This window comes from Eutrigla gurnardus, assembly GCF_963514095.1.
Source record: "Eutrigla gurnardus genome assembly, chromosome: 7".
In the NCBI taxonomy this organism is placed as follows: Eukaryota; Metazoa; Chordata; class Actinopteri; order Perciformes; family Triglidae; genus Eutrigla; species Eutrigla gurnardus.
The window spans coordinates 14,790,748-14,813,525 of record NC_139921.1 but is presented as its reverse complement, the minus strand read 5'-3'; the positions used below and the strand labels follow the sequence as shown (position 1 = coordinate 14,813,525).

The window sequence follows — 22,778 nt, the reverse complement described above, 5'->3', positions numbered from 1 at the left end:
GTGTCAGAATTCACTAGCACCTCCTATAAACAATCAGACCCCCTCATTGCCCCCCCAATAATAATTTTCTGGTGCCGCCGCTGCACACACAGTGATGGATAGTCATGTCGAAGACATTTATTCTAACTTTTCTCTGAGTTTTGTCGACATAAGAATGACTCGACCCACAAGAATCTGCGTGATGAGCAGCTACAAACAGAATCTCACATCAGAAACATTCAGAAATGAACTGATTCACAACTGAAAGTGAAACTTAAATAGGATCGACAGATTCACTGACTTTAGACGGTAAAAGTTGGGGGATTTCAAAAAGTGGGCGGTATATTGTGACTCCTGCATAAATGATTGCACATACACTTGCATATTTATGCACATTTGTCTCTGAATGACAAGGATTTAGAATTAAAAAAACGTTAAAAGAGTTATATCTATAACAGTGCGTGGAGAGTTTGTGTGCCATCATGTGACTGCCTGGCTGCGTTTGATTGGTGAAACGGAGTCATGTGAGAGTCTTGAAAGAAGACTCAGACAGAAATAAACAGATGGCACAGTGTGACGTTAACCTCACCATGGAGCCTAATTCGCCACCCAGCTGCAACAATAACCTGATGAACAAACATGTTAAACATCATTTAACTTAATTATGATAATAATATCAGTTAGAACCTGAGGGGATGAACAATTGTTTGTAATTGTTTCATCACTAATTTCTGATTCCTCTTCAGACTCAGTGGCTGTAACCTCTCAGAGAGAAGCTGTGAAGGTCTGTCCTCAGTTCTCAGCTCCCAGTCCTCCAGTCTAAGAGAACTGGACCTGAGTAACAACGACCTGCTGGATTCAGGAGTGAAGCTGCTGTCTGCTGGCCTGGAGAGTCCACACTGTCGACTGGAAAATCTCAGGTCAGATTCAACTACTTTGAGAAGTTTACCTATGAAGCTTTCAATGATGTGTTTACATGCACCAAATATTCAGTTATTTATATTCACGTATTCCTAAAAAGACACGTTTGCTACTAATCTGTTTACATGGCTGATGAAATACTGTTTCTGCTGCTAACGACTTGCAAAACTTTTGTCAAAACCAAACCTCTTGTTTATCTTTTCCCTGCCGTACCATGTTTTAATAGTTTTATAAATCCACCTGGTGTTTATAAATGCTGTTGCAAACGTCAGTCTACGTTTGTGAACGTCACTCCATGAACATGTGAGCCTGAACTACAACACCAGACTGTCTCTGCTGTCAAGGTGGAGCCAGTTTGAACCACTTTCTATACAGTTGAGTTTATTGAGTTTTATATGAAATGAACTAATATTCTTGTCACGAGGACTTCCGGTGGCGCCATTTTGTAGTCGGCAGCGGGAAAAGTAGCTCTAAAGAAAACCAATTAAAACAAGCCATTAACTTAAGCAAAAACGGCAGAAAGTACGGAAACCTGGAAAATAAGTCGAAGGCAAGTTGTACCGAGTCTGTGGAGGGAGTGAGCCCAGATATGGAGCGGCTAGAGTCGGCTAGCAGCGAACATGACTCGTTCATATTAATGGAGCTGCGCAAATTCAGACAGCAACATGCCGAAGCAGCAGGTGACAACAAGAGAGCAATGACTAGACTCGAAATGAACATGAAGGAGCTTATGGAAAGAACGGCATCCCTGGAGCAAAGAGCGGGACACATGGAGGAAAGAATTGGAAATACAGAGGACAGGGCGACGCGACCGGAGCGGTCAGCCGCCTTCCTACTCCAGCAAACGGCCAAACTATCTGGTAAGTGCGATGACCTGGAGTCAAGAATGAGACGCAACAATATACGGATTCACGGCATCCCAGAGGGCGCAGAGAAGAACTGCACAATAGACTTCATAACGGGACTCATTAAGTCCAGAATCCAAATCGCAGGCGACATAGAAATACACATAGAGAGGGCGCACCGGTCACTGGCGGCTAAACCTAAGGACAGCTCGGCCCCGCCGAGAGCGATCATTGTGCGCTTCTTGGATTACAAAGTTAAGGAATATGTGATACGGCAAGCCTGGAAACAGAAGACTACATACGAGGGACAAACCATCTACTTTAATCAAGACTACACGACGGAGGTTCAAAAGAAGAGGAAACAGGTTAGGGATGTCATCAAAAAGCTGAAGGAGAAAAACGTGAAGGCACAGTCCCCCTACCCAGCCCAGCTTAAAGTGTTTTTGGACTCAGGGACAAAGACATTTGCCACACTAACGGAGGCGGCACCTGTGTTAAAGGACATGGGGATTGAGGTGGATGAAGACAGGACGGAGAGGCTGCTGAGGATGATGACGCAGAGCAGCTGGACCGCGGCGACAGGACAGAGAGGGAGGCAGAGAACCACATCACAGAAGAAGACGTATATGCCCTCATGGAGTAAACTCAACACCTCTACTGATATCATAAGAACAAAACAATAAAATAAAGGTGAGGTGTAATAATGAACAGTTAAGAATAGGTAATACTTTTTGTATCTGCCTTCACTACAGGGTCTGGTGAATATGAGCGAAGCTAGTTTATGCACTACTTGTTAAACTGACAGAAATATTGGTTTTATGAAGAGTGAATTTGTAACTTTGAGTTCTTAACAACCTTAGGTTGTGGTTGCACATAGTGCTTTTTCCCCAGAGAGAAAACGCCACGACTCTCTGATGACGGGACTTTTGGAAGACACACGTTCATGTTTTTGTTTTACATGGGTTCTGGTTCTGATGGAGATGTACATTTCTTGTTTTCTTTATTATGCAAGGTTTTGTTTAATTTCTTACTTTTGTTTGAGGTATAGAGCTCGTGGGTCTTATTTGGAAATAATATGACTAAGCTTAGTCTTGTGTCATACAACTTACACGGTCTGAATCATCCCATTAACCCTTGTGTGGTGTTCGGGTCTGTGGGACCCGTTTTCATTTTTCATTAAAAGAAAAATGATACAATTAATTAATTGTTCAAACTGAGACTCACTGACTTTGGCTCATTTTCTGTGAAGAACATATATCAGAATACATATTTAATGACCACACACCATACCCACCCCCTACACATTTAAGATGTCCGGGTCCACTGGACCCGGGGCTAATAGAAGTGTGGAAATTGATGTTCTGTGTACCACACGCACCCACCCACACACACACGCACACACAGCAGGCCTAGACAGGAGGAGGACAGAGTTTAGGTACACAGAACATCAGAGGGTCAAATCAGATTGTCAAATGGCGGACAAGTGGGTGTGCCGCCTCCCCCCTGCTGTACAACCCTGGGCCAAATGTCACCATTGATGAACAGCTGATGCCATTTAGCCGCCGCTGCCCCTTTCGGCAGTATATACCATCTAAACCTGCAAAGAATGGTATAAAGATCTGGGCTGCCTGTGATGCCACTTCCTCATATGCTTGGAACTTACAAGTCTACACAGGGAAACCTGATGGAGGAGCCCCCGAGAAAAACCAAGGAATGAGAGTTGTCCTCGACATGTCTCAGGGACTCAGTGGACACAACATCACATGCGACAATTTTTTTTACCTCGCACAAAGTGGGACAGGAGCTCCTGAAAAGGAAGCTGACCATGGTGGGAACAATAAGGAAAAACAGGTCAGAGCTCCCACCTCAACTGCTGACTTCAATGAACAGGCCTGTCAAGTCTTCCAAGTTTGTATACACGGCTGACACATCCCTGGTATCCTATGTGCCAAAGAAAGGCAAGAATGTTGTACTCATGAGTACACTGCACAGGGATGGAAGAATGTGACCAGGAACATCACAAACCAGAGATCATCATGGATTATAATGCCACAAAAGGAGGGGTAGACAACATGGACAAGCTGGTGACGGCATACAGCTGCAAACGGAGGACTCTACGCTGGCCACTGGTGATATTCTTTGACATGTTGGACATCTCAGCGTACAATGCCTTTGTCATTTGGATGGCACTGAACCCAGAGTGGAAACGAGTGAAGCTCCAGAAAAGACGGCTCTTTCTTGAGGATCTGGGAAAGGCATTGGTGAGACCACAAATCGAGAGAAGAAAACATATCCCCAGAACCCCAGCCTCTGCAGCCATGGTGAGGAGGATTCAGGAGGAGAATGCTGGTGCCCTGTCCACCCAACCTACAGAACCACAATCTGCAGAGCCTGAAGTAAGTGTGTGATGCTGTTGCAGTACATGTCTGGCACTCATGTCTTGTGTGACAGAGAGAGAGAGAGAGAGAGAGAGAGAGAGAGAGAGAGAGAGAGAGAGAGAGAGAGAGAGGTGTTAGTAAAATTCCTGATCTTTTCATTATTCTAGGTTGTGAACACCAGCAACAAGAAGAAGCGGTGCGAAGTGTGCGGACCCAAGATGGACAGGAAAACACAATAGGGTCATTCCGTGTCATTTCATCAAATGCCTCCCACCTGACCATCTCAGAATGTCCTGAAAAAATTCAAGTACAAAGACACACTTGTTAATAGGACAAATCCAAAATATTAGGTCTCTACTGTCAATAGTTTTCTCATGAAACATCATTGAATGAAGGGTAGTTTAGACGGTTTTTGGCATCATGCTCTGAAAAGCCATTTTTAAACGGCAATATCTAGAAAACTATCTCACCTGTGGCCTTCAAAATTTCTACAGTGTATATCTGTTACTAATAGCCTCCAGACATGAAATATCAGGGGTGTAGCTCAATGATAACCTAGTATGGTAGGTACTTAAAAAGGGGCTTGTTGAAATAAAGTAGTACATTTGAAGGATGGCTGAGCTCCCATTTTTGCAGATAAAAGACTTCTATCATTTCTGCCTCTATCTCTGGTGTTAGCTTAAACATTCTACAAAATATGGTCTCTCTCAGATGATTAGTTTCACAGATATTAAGGCTCAAAAATGGAAGTAAACACATCTTTGCCCAACTTCAGAGTCATATTCCAAAAAACTGACAACACGTATCAGGTCCAAACTTACTCTTTTTGAAAGATCATATTCTTGTTAAAATCATATTAAAAAATCGGGAGGGTGTTTTGCCTCAATTTGTCGCAGTGATTTTTTAAAATCCTGATATTGGTGGAATTTTTGTGGCTGGTTTTGGTACTGCATATCCTAACAGCCTACTTGTAAACATCAAAGGAGGGCAATTCAATTGTGTTTTTTTACCATTTACCAAAGACTTACATGTGACTACATGCTACTGATAAATTTAGCCTTACGAAAACATTAAAATGTAGCACAGTTGTAGTTTCAGAGGCAATACGTCCTTGAATGTGAGTTAAACATGGTGAAAGCAGCTTTTAAGGTCTTAAACCATGAACAAACATAGCATAATATTGAAGACTGTACATTTTGTCATACTTTAAGTATATAAATACCACAACCAAATCAAATAATAATCTTAATTTGAGCATAAATATTTTACATTACAGTACAAAAGTCTCCAAAGTTTGATATTGAATAACAGTTTGTCTCTATGCTCACTATGAGGGATCACACATTTTTCATCTTTTAGATCCAATTCCTTAGTCACATTCATTCATTTGGCAGTGACTTTACAAATAGTCTAATGTACATCTCTGCTCTGTTGTGCTCATCTTTTTTGATGGCATACATGCACCCAGTTTCTGTAGAGGGAACGTCAAATCTTGCAATTCTATGCTGCAGTGGGACATTGCACATGTCTTCTCTTCTTGGCCAGTAGAAACTCTTGGCAGGGCCATGTGGGTGCATGAACTGAACCAGTACATCTTCATCTTCATCTGAAACATCTCTGATACTTCCTATCCACCATTTCTGATCATACACACAACTCACATATTGTCTCATAGTGAGCATAGAGACAAACTGTTATTCAATATCAAACTTTGGAGACTTTTCTACTGTAATGTAAAATCTTTAGGCTCAAATTAAGATTATTATTTGATTTGGTTGTGTAATTTATATACTTAAAGTATGACAAAATGTACAGTCTTCAATATTATGCTGTTTGTTCATGGTTTAAGACATTAAAAGCTGCTTTCAGCATGTTCAACTCACATCCAAGGACTTATTGCCTCTATAACTACAACTGTGCTACAATTTAATGTTTTAATAAGGCTAAATTCATCAGTAGTATTTAGTCACATATAAGTCTTTGGTAAATGGTAAAAAACACAATTGAAATGCCCTGCGGTGATGTTTACTTGTAGGATATTAAGACATGCAGTACCAAAAAACGGCCACAAAAACCCCACCAATATCAGGATTTTAAAAAATCACTGCGACAAATTGAGGCAAAACACCCTCCTGATTTTTTAATATGATTTTAACAAGAATATGATTTTTCAAAAAAAGTAAGTTTGGACCTGATACGTGTTGTCAGTTTTTTGGAATATGACTCTGAAATTGGGCAAAGATGTGTTAACTTCCATTTTTGAGCCTTAATATCTGTGAAACTAATCATCTGAGAGAAACCATATTTTGTAGAATGTTTAAGCTAACACCAGAGATAGAGGCAGAAGTGATAGAAGTCTTTTATCTGCAAAAATGGGAGCTCAGTCACTCTTCAAATGTACTACTTTATTTCAACAAGCCACATTTTAAGTACCTACCATACTAGGTTATCATTGAGCTACACCCCTGATATTCGATGTCTGGAGGCTATTAGTAACAGATATACACTGTAGAAATTTTGAAGGCCACAGGTGAGATAGTTTTCCAGATATTGCTGTTTAAAAATGGCTTTTCAGAGCATGATGCCAAAAATCATCTAAACTACCCTTCATTCAATGATGTTTCATGAGAAAACTATTGACAGTAGAGACTTAATATTTTGGATTTTTCCTATTAACAAGTGTATCTTTGTACTCGAATTTTTTCAGGACATTGTGAGATGGTCAGGTGGGAAGATTTTCAGAAATTTGATGAAATGACACGGAATGACCCAATATACATGCATCAAGTGCAAAAAGTATATCTGCAACACACACACAGTAAAGCTCTGCCCCTCATGTGTTGTATAGGCTAGTGGCTAAAGGCCATGTGTTCAATGGGGCTGATGTGTTGTCTTGACTGATATGTTTAATCTGTGTTCATGTGTTCAGCTTGTGTTGTGCACCTGAATGGGTTAAATTTCAAGTTCAAAGAAATAAAAGTCAGTAGTTTTGAAAAACCTTGCGTCACTTGTAAATTTGTTTCCACTCATATCTTGATTTTAATTGATTTTCTTTATTATGTTTTAAATAATGGGCCCTAGTTTCGTGGCGCAGCGCAGGGTGGCGGAGCCGGCTGTATTATTAGGCTTGTTTCGAATCAAGCATGCGCATGCATTTGCCTCGCAAAACCAGGCATTCTGGGAAAAAAACGTCACAAATGTTCTGGATAACTTCCGTGAAGTTTCCCCTGGAGCGACAGTTTTTGTTATGTATACAATTATTTATAAAGTTTAAATTTAAAAAAAAGAAAAACGGTCCGTGAAGTGCACCCAATGGGCGCGTTTCGGATCGCATGCATTTGCGCCGATGCATGAACGAAACTTGAAAGTTTCCGCCGGAACTCGTCATAAACAATTTAAACTTTATTAATAATTGTATACATAACAAAAACTATCGCACCAGGGGAAACTTCACGGACTTTGCACAAAGAATATGGCCTGCTCAGTGACGCTGGCTTTCTTCGTCGCTGACGAGTTCGAGCCGAGGCATTTGAAGTCCCGTTGTTGACGGAGGCTGAGGAATTTTCTCACGTGGGAAATACCACGTGATAATTCTAACCAACTAGGGCAACGTTGAGGGGAGTGTCTTATGTCCGCACATATTTCAGACCATCTGCAGAGAAAAGCATGCGAAGGGAGGTACCCTGGAGATCCCGCAAGTTTTTAAAGTCATGTGACATGTCGCGAAGGGAAGTTATCACCAGCATTTGTGACGTTTTTTTCCCAGAATGCCTGGTTCGTCTCCTCCTCGTCTCCCACTCACGCCTTCTTCTCCTCCCTCTTTCCCACTTGCGCCGGTGGGCGAGACGGGAGGTGTGCCTGCGCGAGGCTGCGCAAGCCTGCGCGGTGCACGAAACTTGCAAAGTCACACCCCGTCGGCGCGGCGCAGGTGCGCTGAAAGCTGACTGCGCCTGGTCTACGAAACTAGGGCCCTTTGTGTGCTGTCATGTGACTGCCTGGCTGCGTTTGATTGGTGAAACGGAGTCATGTGAGAGTCTTGAAAGAAGACTCAGACAGAAATAAACAGATGGCACAGTGTGACGTTAACCTCACCATGGAGCCTAATACGCCACCCAGCTGCAACATCATTTAACTTCATTATGATAATAATGTCAGTTAGAACCTGAGGGGATGAACAGTTGTTTGTAATTTTTTCATCAGTAATTTCTGATTCCTCTTCAGACTCAGTGGCTGTAACCTCTCAGAGAGAAGCTGTGAAGGTCTGTCCTCAGTTCTCAGCTCCCAGTCCTCCAGTCTAAGAGACCTGGACCTGAGTACCAACCACCTGCTGGATTCAGGAGTGAAGCTGCTGTGTGCTGGCCTGGAGAGTCCAGACTGTCGACTGGAAACTCTCAGGTCAGATTCAACTACTTTGAGAAGTTTACCTATGAAGCTTTCAATGATGCGTTTACATGCACCAAATATTCAGTTATTTATATTCACGTATTCCTAAAAAGACACGTTTGCTACTAATCTGTTTACATGGCTGATGAAATACTGTTTCTGCTGCTAACGACTTGCCAGCAAAAGAACAAAACAAAACTTTTGTCAAAACCAAACCTCTTGTTTATCTTTTCCCTGCCGTTCCATGTTTTAATAGTTTTATAAATCCACCTGGTGTTTATAAATGCTGTTGCAAACGTCAGTCTACGTTTGTGAACGTCACTCCATGAACATGTGAGCCTGAACTACAACACCAGACTGTCTCTGCTGTCAAGGTGGAGCCAGTTTGAACCACTTTCTATACAGTTGAGTTTATTGAGTTTTATATGAAATTAACTAATATTCTTGTCACGAGGACTTCCGGTGGCGCCATGTTGTAGTCGGCAGCGGGAAAAGTAGCTCTAAAGAAAACCAATTAAAACAAGCCATTAACTTAAGCAAAAACGGCAGAAAGTACTGAAACCTGGAAAATAAGTCGACGAACAAAGTTTGTGGAAAGTATGGTTAAGATAGGGAAGCCTGGAGAAGAGGACGGTGCAAAGGCAAGTTGTACCGAGTCGGTGGAGGGAGTGAGCCCAGATATGGAGCGGCTAGAGTCGGCTAGCAGCGAACATGACTCGTTCATATTAATGGAGCTGCACAAATTCAGACAGCAACATGCCGAAGCAGCAGGTGACAACAAGAGAGCTATGACTAGACTCGAAATGAACATGAAGGAGCTTATGGAAAGAACGGCATCCCTGGAGCAAAGAGCGGGACACATGGAGGAAAGAATTGGAAATACAGAGGACAGGGCGACGCGACCGGAGCGGTCAGCCGCCTTCCTACTCCAGCAAACGGCCAAACTATCTGGTAAGTGCGATGACCTGGAGTCAAGAATGAGACGCAACAATATACGGATTCACGGCATCCCAGAGGGCGCAGAGAAGAACGACACCATAGACTTCATAACGGGACTCATTAAGTCCAGAATCCAAATCGCAGGCGACATAGAAATACGCATAGAGAGGGCGCACCGGTCACTGGCGGCTAAACCCAAGGACAGCTCGGCCCCGCCGAGAGCGATCATTGTGCGCTTCTTGGATTACAAAGTTAAGGAATATGTGATACGGCAAGCCTGGAAACAGAAGACTACATACGAGGGACAAACCATCTACTTTAATCAAGACTACACGACGGAGGTTCAAAAGAAGAGGAAACAGGTTAGGGATGTCATCAAAAAGCTGAAGGAGAAAAACGTGAAGGCACAGTCCCCCTACCCAGCCCAGCTTAAAGTGTTTTTGGACTCAGGGACAAAGACATTTGCCACAATAACGGAGGCGGCACCTGTGTTAAAGGACATGGGGATTGAGGTGGATGAAGACAGGACGGAGAGGCTGCAGAGGATGATGACGCAGAGCAGCTGGACCGCGGCGACAGGACAGAGAGGGAGGCGGAGATGGCCCCACATCACAGAAGAAGACGTACATGCCCTCATGGAGTAAACTCAACACCTCTACTGATATCATAAGAACAAAACAATAAAATAAATGTGAGGTGTAATAATGAACAGTTAAGAATAGGTAATACTTTTTGTATCTGCCTTCACTACAGGGTCTGGTGAATATGAGCGAAGCTAGTTTACGCACTTCATTGGCTCTAACTTCATCTCCAGCAGAGACAACGCGCAACAGCACAGTTACGGCTACTGTGACCCGACAATCTCCACAGTCCCCACAGTCATCCACGCTGCCTCCTCTCATCCCCCCCACCGCCCTTGTAGTTGGTGATTCCATAATTAAAAATATTCACTTTGTCAACGCAGTCATGCGGTGCTATCCTGGAGCCACGACCCCGGCCATTATTGAACAGCTCCCCGATATCCTGGCCTCCCTCCTGACGACCGTCAACAAAATAATAGTACACGTTGGCACTAACGACACAACCCATCAGAATTCCGAGTTTATCCGCCTCTTTGACCTGCTCAAAAGTAGTGGAAAGTCTGTTTTTATTTCGGGTCCAATTCCCACATTAGGGCGGGGAATAGGTCGTTTTAGCAGGATCCTTAGTCTCCACACCTGGCTCCTGTCCATCTGCCATACTCACGACATTGGTTTTATCGACAATTTTAACCTATTCTGGGATCGCCCTTCTTTATTTAGCAGAGACGGCATTCGTCCAAACAACGTGGGCCGTCGCATGCTCACGGCCAACATGCAGCACGCTGTACTGCATTCCCCACGTGACTGACTACTGGGGTCACGCCCTCACTCTTCTTCCTCCTCACCCCAGTGCACAAAGGTCAGCCCTGTACCCTCTGCTGTCACTAGCGCCCCCATGTGGAGTGACAGTAGTGCTGCCCACAACACCGGACTTGGACCTCATCGACTCACCAACATTTCACCCATCCCCGCAATCATTACACCCCGTCATCACATCAGACACTGCCATACCCACTCTGTGAACTTTAACAACCTCAGACCACTCAAAAAACAACCGTCCTCTCCAGTCCACAAACCACCTGTCAGCATCAACATGCCACTTTTTAATGTTCGCTCTCTTTTAAACAGAACCTTTTTAATGAACGATGTGATTTTAGATAATAAGTTAGACTGTCTTCCTTTAACTGAGACATGGCTTGGCACTGACGCACCCGCTGTTCTCACCGAGGCTTCCCCACCAAATTTTAAGTTTTTATTTTCTACTAGAGAGGGTAGAAGAGGGGGCGGGACAGCATCCATCGCCCACATCTCCCTTACCTCAAATAGAGTGTTTTTTAACAGTTACTTGTCATTTGAGCATCATGCATTTACTTTTAGCAGCCCTCCGATTCTCTGCATCAATGTATATAGACCACCCCATCACTCTACTTCTTTTATCAGTGAATTTTCAGAACTACTTTCAATTATCCACGCCTCTTATAGCAGGATTTTAATAACTGGTGATTTTAATCTACACGTTGATGTTACCTCGGACCCGATATCCAGAGAGTTTTTAAATCTTTTAAATTGCCTTGATTTTAAGCAGCACGTCGCACAGCCAACTCACAACAGAGGACACACCCTGGACCTGGTCAGAACCCATGGCCTGTCCATTGGTGTGTCCTCTGTTGTCGACCTGGCTGTGTCTGACCACTACTGTGTATTTTTTAACATCACCAGTTTTAACCAAGAGGAGGCCCCGGTGAGAACGGTGAGGAGGCGCTACCTTACTTCTGAAGTGGCTGCAAATTTTATGGAGATTTTACAGAGCACTCCTGCTGATATTTTACCTGCACCCTGCAACGTTATTGTTGACAATTTTAACAGGACACTGAAGTCAACTCTGGACTCAGTCGCTCCACTTTTAACGAAAACAATAAAAACAAAACCTACACCCCCTTGGAGAAAGAACAACGAAATCTGTGAATTAAAAAGAAAATGCAGGAGTGCTGAGAGGAGATGGAGAAAAAGCAAATTGACAGTCCACTATGACATTTAACGTCAACAACTCAAAACCTACAATAATGCGGTCAGAAAAGCAAGAATTTCCCATTTCTCAAAACTCATCACCAACCATAAAAACAACCCCCGGTTCCTCTTCTCCACCTTCAATATTTGAACAGGTTCTAAGTCAAAGGAAGTTTTTAAGACACCCACCGACGATCTTTGTGAGAACTTTGCAGACCACTTCAGAACCAAAATCAAGGACATCAGATCCTGCCTTTTATCCCATCACGTTTTAACTGTTAACACACCTGAACTGATGTCCTTACCTGAGGAAACACTGGAGAGTTTTGCCCTGGTTGATGCAAGGACACTTGGTCGAGTTTTCTCCCAAGTAAACCCAACAACCTGCCTTTTAGATCCCATTCCCACATCACTTTTAAAATTGTTTTATGGATTCTTTGAGGAACAGTTTTTAAACATCATGAATTGCTCTCTTCAGACGGGTGTCTTCCCCAGCGCCTTTAAAACGGCGGTGGTGAAGCCCCTTCTGAAGAAGAGCAATTTAGATCCAAGTGTTTTTAATAACTACCGACCTGTATCCAACTTACCATTTTTAAGTAAAATTTTAGAAAAACTGGTTTTTAACCAAGTTAATGACTTTTTAGACAGAAATAACATCTTGGAGAAACATCAATCTGGTTTTAGGAGAAACCACAGTACCGAGACAGCACTTTTAAAGATTTTAAACAACATCAGATGGAATTTAGATAACAAAAAGCTCACAGTGTTGGTTCTACTGGATCTTAGCGCAGGTTTTGATACAGTAGACCATCACACTTTATTAAACAGACTCAGCCATCTGGTCGGCCTCTCTGGTACTGTCCTCAACTGGTTTTGTTCTTATCTCACAGACCGATGTTTTTATGTAAGTATGGATACATGTTCCTCAGGAACCCATGAAATTGGATGTGGGGTTCCCCAAGGGTCAATTTTAGGTCCACTTCTTTTTAATCTTTACATGCTTCCTCTTGGGGATGTCATCAGGAGACACGGCATCAGCTTCCATAGCTACGCTGATGATACACAACTGTACATCGCTGTGTCTCCTGATGACTCAGGGCCAATTGATGCCCTTTTAAACTGTATTTTAGACATCAAGTCATGGATGGCAGTGAACTTCCTACAGCTCAACCAGGACAAAACCGAGGTTTTAGTTATAGGTCCTGAAGGCCAGAGAGAGAAACTTTTACCATAACTACAAGATCTTAAACCAACACAATCAGTAAAAAATCTGGGCGTGATTTTTGATTCTGAGCTGAATTTTATCCCACATATCAGAAATATGACAAAAATAGGTTTTTATCATCTTAAGAACATAGCCAGAGTCTGCCCGTTTCTCTCCCAGGCCAGTACGGAGGTGCTAATGCATGCTTTTATTTCCTGTCGTTTAGATTATTGTAATGCCCTGCTCTCTGGTCTTCCCAAAAAGAGTATTGTAAATCTCCAACTTCTACAGAATTCAGCCGCACGCGTGCTGACGAGGACCAGAGGGCGGAAGCACATTACACCAGTTTTAAAATCGCTGCATTGGCTCCCCGTACGCTTCAGGGTCGATTTTAAGGTTCTTTTACTGGTTTTTAAATGTCTTAATGGCCTTGCACCCTCTTACTTATCTGAACTGCTTTTACCATATCAACCCTCGCGGACCTTGAGGTCCTCTGGCACCGGCCTTTTATCCATACCAAAACCAAGAACCAAAACCCATGGTGAGGCAGCATTTAGCCACTATGGCCCCCACCTGTGGAACAGCCTGCCGGAGAACCTCAGGTCTGCAGAGACTGTTGACATTTTTAAAGGCAGGTTAAAGACACGCCTTTTTAATCAGGCTTTTAACTAATATTTGCATTTTTATTCCATTCTTATTTAGTCATATTTTATGTTGTTCCTCTAGCTTGTTTTTTAAGACGATATTAATCTTACATAATTTAATTTGTTTTATTTACCTATGGTACAATTTTCTTTCTTATCTTACCTATTCTTATCCTTTTAACCGTTCACTCCATTAATTTATCTTTTGTCATGGTTTTTATCCTATCTTATGTCTTTAGTTTTTAAGGTTTTACTCCAGAGTTTCCTCAGGGGGGTCCTCCACGCTGGGAGCTGAGTCCGGGCTGCTGCTGGGGGTGCTGTCCTTGGGTCCCTTCGGCCTGACCAGCTGTTGTCAGGGTCGAGGGCCTTGGCACTGGTGCCCCCCGTGGCACAGTCTGTGACTCCTCCCAGCGTGGATGGCCCCAATGACGGCGCTTCCTCAATTCTCAGTGCTTTGCCATGTCTCCCTATTGCCGGTATTGCGTATGTGGGTGTGTGTGTGGAGGGTGGGAGGTGTCTACTTTATTGTTTTTATCTTTGTGTAAAGCACTTTGTGCTGCGCACTCGGTGTATGAAAAGTGCTTTATAAATAAAGATTGATTGATTGATTGATTGATATAACCGGGCGTGGAGAGTTTGTGTGCTGTCATGTGACTGCCTGGCTGCGTTTGATTGGTGAAACGGAGTCATGTGAGAGTCTTGAAAGAAGACTCAGACAGAAATAAACAGATGGCACAGTGTGACGTTAACCTCAGCATGGAGCCTAATACGCCACCCAGCTGCAACAATAACCTGATGAACAAACATGTTAAACATCATTTAACTTCATTATGATAATGATGTCAGTTAGAACCTGAGGGGATGATTATTTGTTTGTAATTGTTTCATCACTAATTTCTGATTCCTCTTCAGACTCAGTGGCTGTAACCTCTCAGAGAGAAGCTGTGAAGGTCTGTCCTCAGTTCTCAGCTCCCAGTCCTCCAGTCTAAGAGACCTGGACCTGAGTAACAACCACCTGCAGGATTCAGGAGTGAAGCTGCTGTCTGCTGGCCTGGAGAGTCCACACTGTCGACTGGAAAATCTCAGGTCAGATTCAACTACTTTGAGAAGTTTACCTATGAAGCTTTCAATGATGCGTTTACATGCACCAAATATTCAGTTATTTATATTCACCTTTTCCTAAAAAGACACGTTTGCTACTAATCTGTTTACATGGCTGATGAAATACTGTTTCTGCTGCTAACGACTTGCCAGCAAAAGAACAAAACAAAGCTTTTGTCAAAACCAAACCTCTTGTTTATCTTTTCCCTGCCGTTCCATGTTTTAATAGTTTTATAAATCCACCTGGTGTTTATAAATGCTGTTGCAAACGTCGGTCTATGTTTGTGAACGTCACTCCATGAACATGTGAGCCTGAACTACAACACCAGACTGTCTCTGCTGTCAAGGTGGAGCCAGTTTGAACCACTTTCTATACAGTTGAGTTTATTGAGTTTTATATGAAATGAACTAATATTCTTGTCACGAGGACTTCCGGTGGCGCCATGTTGTAGTCGGCAGCGGGAAAAGTAGCTCTAAAGAAAACCAATTAAAACAAGCCATTAACTTAAGCAAAAACGGCAGAAAGTACGGAAACCTGGAAAATAAGTCGAAGGCAAGTTGTACCGAGTCGGTGGAGGGAGTGAGCCCAGATATGGAGCGGCTAGAGTCGGCTAGCAGCGAACATGACTCGTTCATATTAATGGAGATGCGCAAATTCAGACAGCAACATGCCAAAGCAGCAGGTGACAACAAGAGAGCTATGACTAGACTCGAAATGAACATGAAGGAGCTTATGGAAAGAACGGCATCCCTGGAGCAAAGAGCGGGACACATGGAGGAAAGAATTGGAAATACAGAGGACAGGGCGACGCGACCGGAGCGGTCAGCCGCCTTCCTACTCCAGCAAACGGCCAAACTATCTGGTAAGTGCGATGACCTGGAGTCAAGAATGAGACGCAACAATATACGGATTCACGGCATCCCAGAGGGCGCAGAGAAGAACGACACCATAGACTTCATAACGGGACTCATTAAGTCCAGACTCCAAATCGCAGGCGACATAGAAATACACATAGAGAGGGCGCACCGGTCACTGGCGGCTAAACCCAAGGACAGCTCGGCCCCGCCGAGAGCGATCATTGTGCGCTTCTTGGATTACAAAGTTAAGGAATATGTGATACGGCAAGCCTGGAAACAGAAGACTACATACGAGGGACAAACCATCTACTTTAATCAAGACTACACGACGGAGGTTCAAAAGAAGAGGAAACAGGTTAGGGATGTCATCAAAAAGCTGAAGGAGAAAAACGTGAAGGCACAGTCCCCCTACCCAGCCCAGGTTAAAGTGTTTTTGGACTCAGGGACAAAGACATTTTCCACACTAACGGAGGCGGCACCTGTGTTAAAGGACATGGGGATTGAGGTGGATGAAGACAGGACGGAGAGGCTGCAGAGGATGATGACGCAGAGCAGCTGGACCGCGGCGACAGGACAGAGAGGGAGGCGGAGATGGCCCCACATCACAGAAGAAGACGTACATGCCCTCATGGAGTAAACTCAACACCTCTACTGATATCATAAGAACAAAACAATAAAATAAAGGTGAGGTGTAATAATGAACAGTTAAGAATAGGTAATACTTTTTGTATCTGCCTTCACTACAGGGTCTGGTGAATATGAGCGAAGCTAGTTTATGCACTACTTGTTAAACTGACAGAAATATTGGTTTTATGAAGAGTGAATTTGTAACTTTGAGTTCTTAACAACCTTAGGTTATGGTTGCACATAGTGCTTTTTCCCCAGAGAGAAAACTCCACGACTCTCTGATGACGGGACTTTTGGAAGACACACGTTCATGTTCCTGTTTTACATGGGTTCTGGTTCTGATGGAGATATACATTTCTTGTTTTCTTTATTATGCAAGGTTTTGTTTAATTTCTTACTTTTGTTTGAGGTATAGAGCTCGTGGGTCTTATTTGGAAATAATATGAATAAGCTTAATCTTGTGTCATACAACGTACACGGTCTGAATCATCCCATTAAGAGGAAAAAGATACTGAGCCAACTAAAACAATTACAATGTTCAATAGCTTTACTACAAGAGACACATCTGACAGACACCGAACATACAAAATTAAAAAGGGAATGGGTGAACCAGGTATTTTATGCCTCATATGGCAAAAGGAGAGGGGTAGCTATTTTAATTGGTAAAGGTGCATCAATTAAGGTTGAAAAAGAGATTAAGGATAATACTGGATGATATGTAATGATTGTAGGATCTATATGAGACATGATTATCCATCCATCCATCCATTGTCTACCACTTATCCTGTATTCAGGGTCGCGGGGGGGCTGGAGCCGATCCCAGCTGTCATTGGGCGAAGGCAGGGTACACCCTGGACCTGGAAGCCAGTCTATCACAGGGAGACATGTAGAGACAGACAACCATTCACGCTCACATTCACACCTACGGGCAATTTAGAGTCACCAATTAACCTATCCCCATCCTGCATGTCTTTGGGGGGAGAACCCGGAGAGAACCCACACTTACACGGGGAGAACATGCAAACTCCACACAGAAGGAACCCGGGCCGACCCGGGGATCGAACCCGGGATCTTCTCGCTGTGAGGCGAGAGTGCTACCCACTACAACACCGTGCAGCCGGAGACATGATTATTTCAATACTAAATGTACATGCCCTAAATGAGAAGAAAGACACATTCTTTAATCAGATAGCTAAAGTAATAACCAGTGAAGCAAAGGGGATGTTACTGATGGGGGAGATTTTAACACAATACAAAGTGGCAGATTAGACAGGTTTCCCCCAGATCAGGGACCAAGCACGAGAAAATCTACGGTATTGAACAACATGACTAAAGAGTTCAGTCTTACTGATCCATGGAGGGATAACAATCCAAAGAGGAGGGACTATACATTTTATTCAAACCCGCATGGTAGCTATTCGAGGATAGATTTTTTTATTTATCACAGCAACATATACACAAAGTATTGAAATGTGGAATAGAAAATGTTACTATAAGTGACCATGCACCTGTTACGTAGTGATGTCCAAATGAAGCTTCCTGAAGCATTTTCTTTATTTTCTGAGCCCAATAGATGGCGCTCTCTGTTCAACAAAGGGTTGAGCCTGATATATTTCCATTGCTTTCAACCCTTTTGAAAGAATTGGAAGCAAATATAATAATAACAGATGATGATTGGGAGGAAACGTTCAGATCTGGACAGAAATTAACTAACAGCCCAACATGGAGAGAGTTTGATTGGAAAGTGAAGATGCGTCACTTTAACACCCCATCTGTCACTGCAAAATATAGTAAAACATCAGATCTATGTTGGAGGAATTGTGGAAAGGTGGGTGACTTCACTCATATTTTGGGATTGCCCAAAGATCATAGACTTTTGGAAATGTGTGAAAACAGAAATAAAAATAATTCTGGGTATTGATCTTCATCTTGACTCAACCCTGTATATACTTGGGATATTACCTGAAGATCTGATAGACAGAGATAGTAGCTACGTATTGAGAGTCCTGCTCTTGGTAGCAAAGAAAATGATCACAGTCAATTGTTTGAGGCCTCACCCCCCAACATAATACAATAGACAGAGTAAAAAAGGTTTTTATTATGGAAAAAACTACAGCAAGATTACAACTGAAACTAGAAAGATTTGAGAGAAGATGGAAACCGATAATACAAGCGATGCCAGAGCTCTAAATACCTATTTTTGTTTTTAAAATTGTATTTATTTATTTTTACTTACATATGTGGCTTTTTGGTTGCTTAATTATTTGTATTAATGTTTAAATTTTTATTCATTTATTTATTTTTTCCATTAACACCTGTTTTGGTTTCACACGTACACTTGTCTGTGCTAGTGAATATTAGAGAGGTCAGAATTCAAGAATGTTGTGGTTATCTGTTGTAAAATATTTCTGATCTTATGTTTGACTTGTACAGATGGGAGGTGTTGTATGTATTTTTGACTGAAGGTAATATGATATGGATGCAGGTGTGATTTTTGTACATCTTCATGTGTTTTACCTGTGGAATAAATAAAAAGTTTAAAAAACAATAATATTATTGTCATGGTGGCTGAAGCAGCAGGGAGGACCCACATGCAGACTCAAAGCTATGCAGATGCAATGAAGACATATTATTCATGAAAACACCCCCTAGTGGCCAGCAGAGAGAATGCAGCTTTAAGGACCTTCAGGCTTGACTTCACTTTTCTGAACCAGAGGTTGATGCCTGATTGGAATATCAACTCTGACAACTGAACATGAACCAACCAGACATTTTGATGCTGCTAACAGTTTTAATTAAAAGTTTAAAGCTTCTAACTCGTCTGCACGGCGGAGACAAATCGCCATTTTAACACCAACATGTGCACACACATTAATGATGACAATGACTGTAAAAGGCTCTATAGCAAGGGTCAATAAGAGGTGGAGCTTGGCCCAGATCCAGACCCAGACCCCGTCCTATCTGGACACAGACCCATAATTGATAGATCATTGAGAATTATGAAATGATGACGGAGCGTTTCCATTTTACTGCTGCAGCGTTAGCATCACTACACTGGTTCAGATGGTTGGAGGCTAAATCATCTCACCGGTTGCTACTCACAAACACTTAATTACCCAGTAATGCAACGGGGTGAAACGTTAACTCCAAACTTCATCAAATCTGTGCAAACTGGAGTTTCTGTGAGTGACGTTTCTATGGTGACAACTGACGAGACTCACTGACAGCTGACAGATCGATCAGAGAGTGGAGGTGATAAACGTCAGTCAGGTCGGTGAAATCTAGAGCCGATAGATAAGTTCACACGGCTGCTCTCAAAGAGGAACGCTGACAGTGAGAACAGAGCTTTGAATCAAGACAGACTCTTTTCTTCCAACTGGCAGTTGAACACCTGAATGCCTCATATGTTCTGAGACTCTTAAGAAGCACATTTTCAAAGCTGTGTTTTGTATTTTACTGTTATTATCAGAGTACAGGTTATTCATAATTCCTCCAGTTCAATATGAAAACTATAACATTGTTGAAATGTTATTGAATTACAGCCTTTTTTCTTTGCTAGATGTTGAAAATCAATAACAGATCTTTGTTGACACACCAGGTCTGAAGACAGACCAGATAGATTGTTTCAACTGTTGTTTCTTCTCTTTTCTAACGCTTCAATTTCTCTCTCAATCATTTCAGCTCGTCTCCTGTCTTTCTTTCATCTTCCTCCTCTGTCCATCTCTGTCCATCACTCAGCCACGCTTATCCCACCCAGTACAACATCAACACAACAAAAGACAAATATCACTTTTTCTCATTTTAAAAAGTGGACAAATGGACATAAGTCTATGTAATGTCCCCAAAAGTGACAGAAGTGTGTGTCTTCAGTCTGTCAGGTTGTCTGATCACAGAGGACGGCTGTTCTTCTCTGGCCTCAGCTCTGGACTCCAACCCCTCCTATCTGAGACAGCTGGACCTGAGCTACAATCATCCAGGAGACTCAGGAGTCAAGCTGCTGTCTGCTGGACTGGAGGGTCCTCACTGGAGACTGGACACTCTCAGGTGAGGACAGATGGACAGACATCAGACTGGACACTCTCTGGTGAGGACAGATGGACAGACATCAGACTGGACACTCTCTGGTGAGGACAGATGGACAGACATCAGACTGGACTTTCAGTTGAGGACAGATGGACAACAGCTCCAGACTGTGTCTCCGTCTCTGACTGAGGAACTAGGGTTCATGTTTAATGGTGGACCTGATTGAGGTCTTTGAATGTCTTCCTGCAGGGTGGACCATGGGGGACAGCAGAGACTGAGACCTGGTGTGAGGAAGTGTGAGTATGTTTTCAGTAACTCAGCTGCTCCAGATTTGAACGTGTTCATGACTGAAATCCGATGATCACGTTTCTATCAGGATGCAGCGTTTGTTTCTTCTTGGCTGTAAAGATGTCGTGTTGTGTTCACACCAAACGCCACATTTTCACACTCAATTACAAACAAAGTCAACACAGAGACACAAACGGACGGCAATTCCTGCCGGACGGCTACGGAAACGTGTTTGTGTGAGTTTAAATATTTCAACTCAAGAGATAAATTCCTCTGTGTCTCTAAAGCGTCTCAGCGTTGAGATCGTCCTCCTGTCGTCCTGACGTCCCTGTATCCTAAATGGAGGAACCAGATGTTGTCTCCTGGGTCTGTGGTCCCCTAGAGGTCTACAATAGTAGCTCACATTAGTCCAGAGACCAGACCAGACTATGTGGAGGAACCAGAGACTGTCTGTGGTCCCCCAGAGGTCTAGATAGTAGCTCACATTAGTCCAGAGACCAGACCACAGGTTGGTCTGGTTTCAATCTTTAGTAATTTAAGGCCAAACTGTGATATTTTTAGGACCAACAATGTAATTTTATAGTGTTTTTGTTTTGTCTGTTGATCGTCAGTGATCCAGAACAGACAGGTTGCGTTCTCACTAATCCAACTTTCCTAACGGCTCTACATGTATTACACTAATTATACACATATATAGAAACCTGTTCTCCAGGCAGGACCACACGGCCTCCCACAAAGAACACCCCCACTCCACATGGCTGACTGGTCGACACCCACAGCCGCCATCTTGTAACACACACACACACACACACACACACACACACACACACACACACACACACACACACACACACACACACACACACACACACACGTGTATAGTATTTAGTATGACGACAGTATTGATATGAATAATTATCTATTAATAAATGAATCTGCTCCTGCTAGTTCCCCAACACTGTGTTTTTCTCTGCGATCCAACAAAACACACACCACTACACACCAGTGTCTATTTATCAATGAAATGTATGACGTGACCCATCACCATCAAGTTACCGCCCCCTTGTGATGTCATATACTAATACCCAAAGTATATTTATTAAGCTTTCAAAACAAAAATCAAAAAACACCCAATTGTCTCCAACAATAACCTTTAGCTGCATTGTGTTTGTTCTCTCCATCAGATGTCTGTGAACAGGAACTGGACACAAACACAGTCAGCAGAGAACTCAAACTGGACAACACCAACAGGGAGGTGACATATGTGTTAGACCACCAGTCATATCCAGATCATCCAGACAGATTTGTCTCACAGCCTCAGCTGCTGTGTAGAGACGGTCTGACTGGTCGCTGTTACTGGGAGGTCCAGTGGAGAGGAGTGGTTCGTATATCAGTGAGTTACAGAGGAATCAAGAGGAGAGGAAACGACTCTGAGTTTGGATGTAATGATCAGTCCTGGAGTCTGTGTTGTTTTGGTGGTGGTTACTATGTCTATCACAAAAACAAACAAACACACATCTCCTCCTACTCCTCCTCCTCCTCCTCCTCTGGTGTGGTAGCAGTGTACTTGGACTGTCCTGCTGGCACTTTGACCTTCTACAGAGTCTCCTCTGACAAACTGATCCACCTCCACACCTTCAACACCACATTCACTGAACCTCTATATCCTGGGTTTAGAGTCTGGTCTGGATCATCAGTGTCTCTGCGTCTCTAAAACTGTTCACAACAAACACAAAGTGGTGTGATTACATTCAGAGTCAATGCAAAGATGTGAATAAAAACATTGCAGTTTGTAATCAGTCAGGTTCATTCCTCCTTGTACTTGTTATAAATGTATTAATGTTTGTGTAAATGTACTTAAATAAACGGAGTATATCGGGATGGCTTTGTCTTTGGACTGAACCTTGTCGTGTTGAGGAACATGCATTAGTGACTGGAGCAAATAGTTGCTTTCCAGTGAAAACCATCAACATGAAACACAGAGCACACACAGATTAGAA

At 42.9% G+C, this 22,778-nt stretch overlaps 2 protein-coding genes across 8 annotated transcripts in view; both read left to right on the top strand.

Moving 5' to 3' along the window:
• Nucleotides 1-22,659, top strand: part of LOC311016165 (uncharacterized protein) — a 70,335-nt gene extending 47,676 nt beyond the window's left edge. For 5 of the 7 annotated variants that reach the window (XM_084013710.1, XM_084013709.1, XM_084013707.1 and 2 more), the window contains 6 exons: nt 726-899; nt 8,345-8,518; nt 14,794-14,967; nt 20,338-20,511; nt 20,740-20,786; nt 21,963-22,659. In XM_084013710.1, coding sequence (XP_083869836.1) covers nt 726-899; nt 8,345-8,518; nt 14,794-14,967; nt 20,338-20,511; nt 20,740-20,786; nt 21,963-22,492 — 1,273 coding nt within the window. In that variant the 3' untranslated portion in view covers nt 22,493-22,659. The remainder of the gene's footprint in view (nt 1-725; nt 900-8,344; nt 8,519-14,793; nt 14,968-20,337; nt 20,512-20,739; nt 20,787-21,962) is intronic. The other 2 variants (XM_084013708.1, XM_084013711.1) reach the window with 2 other exon arrangements.
• The window catches only part of LOC311015864 (scavenger receptor cysteine-rich type 1 protein M130-like), a gene marked incomplete at its 3' end in the record, with an annotated part of 214,626 nt that overhangs the window by 156,951 nt on the left and 34,897 nt on the right, over nt 1-22,778 (top strand). The gene's annotated exons all lie outside the window — the stretch shown is intronic.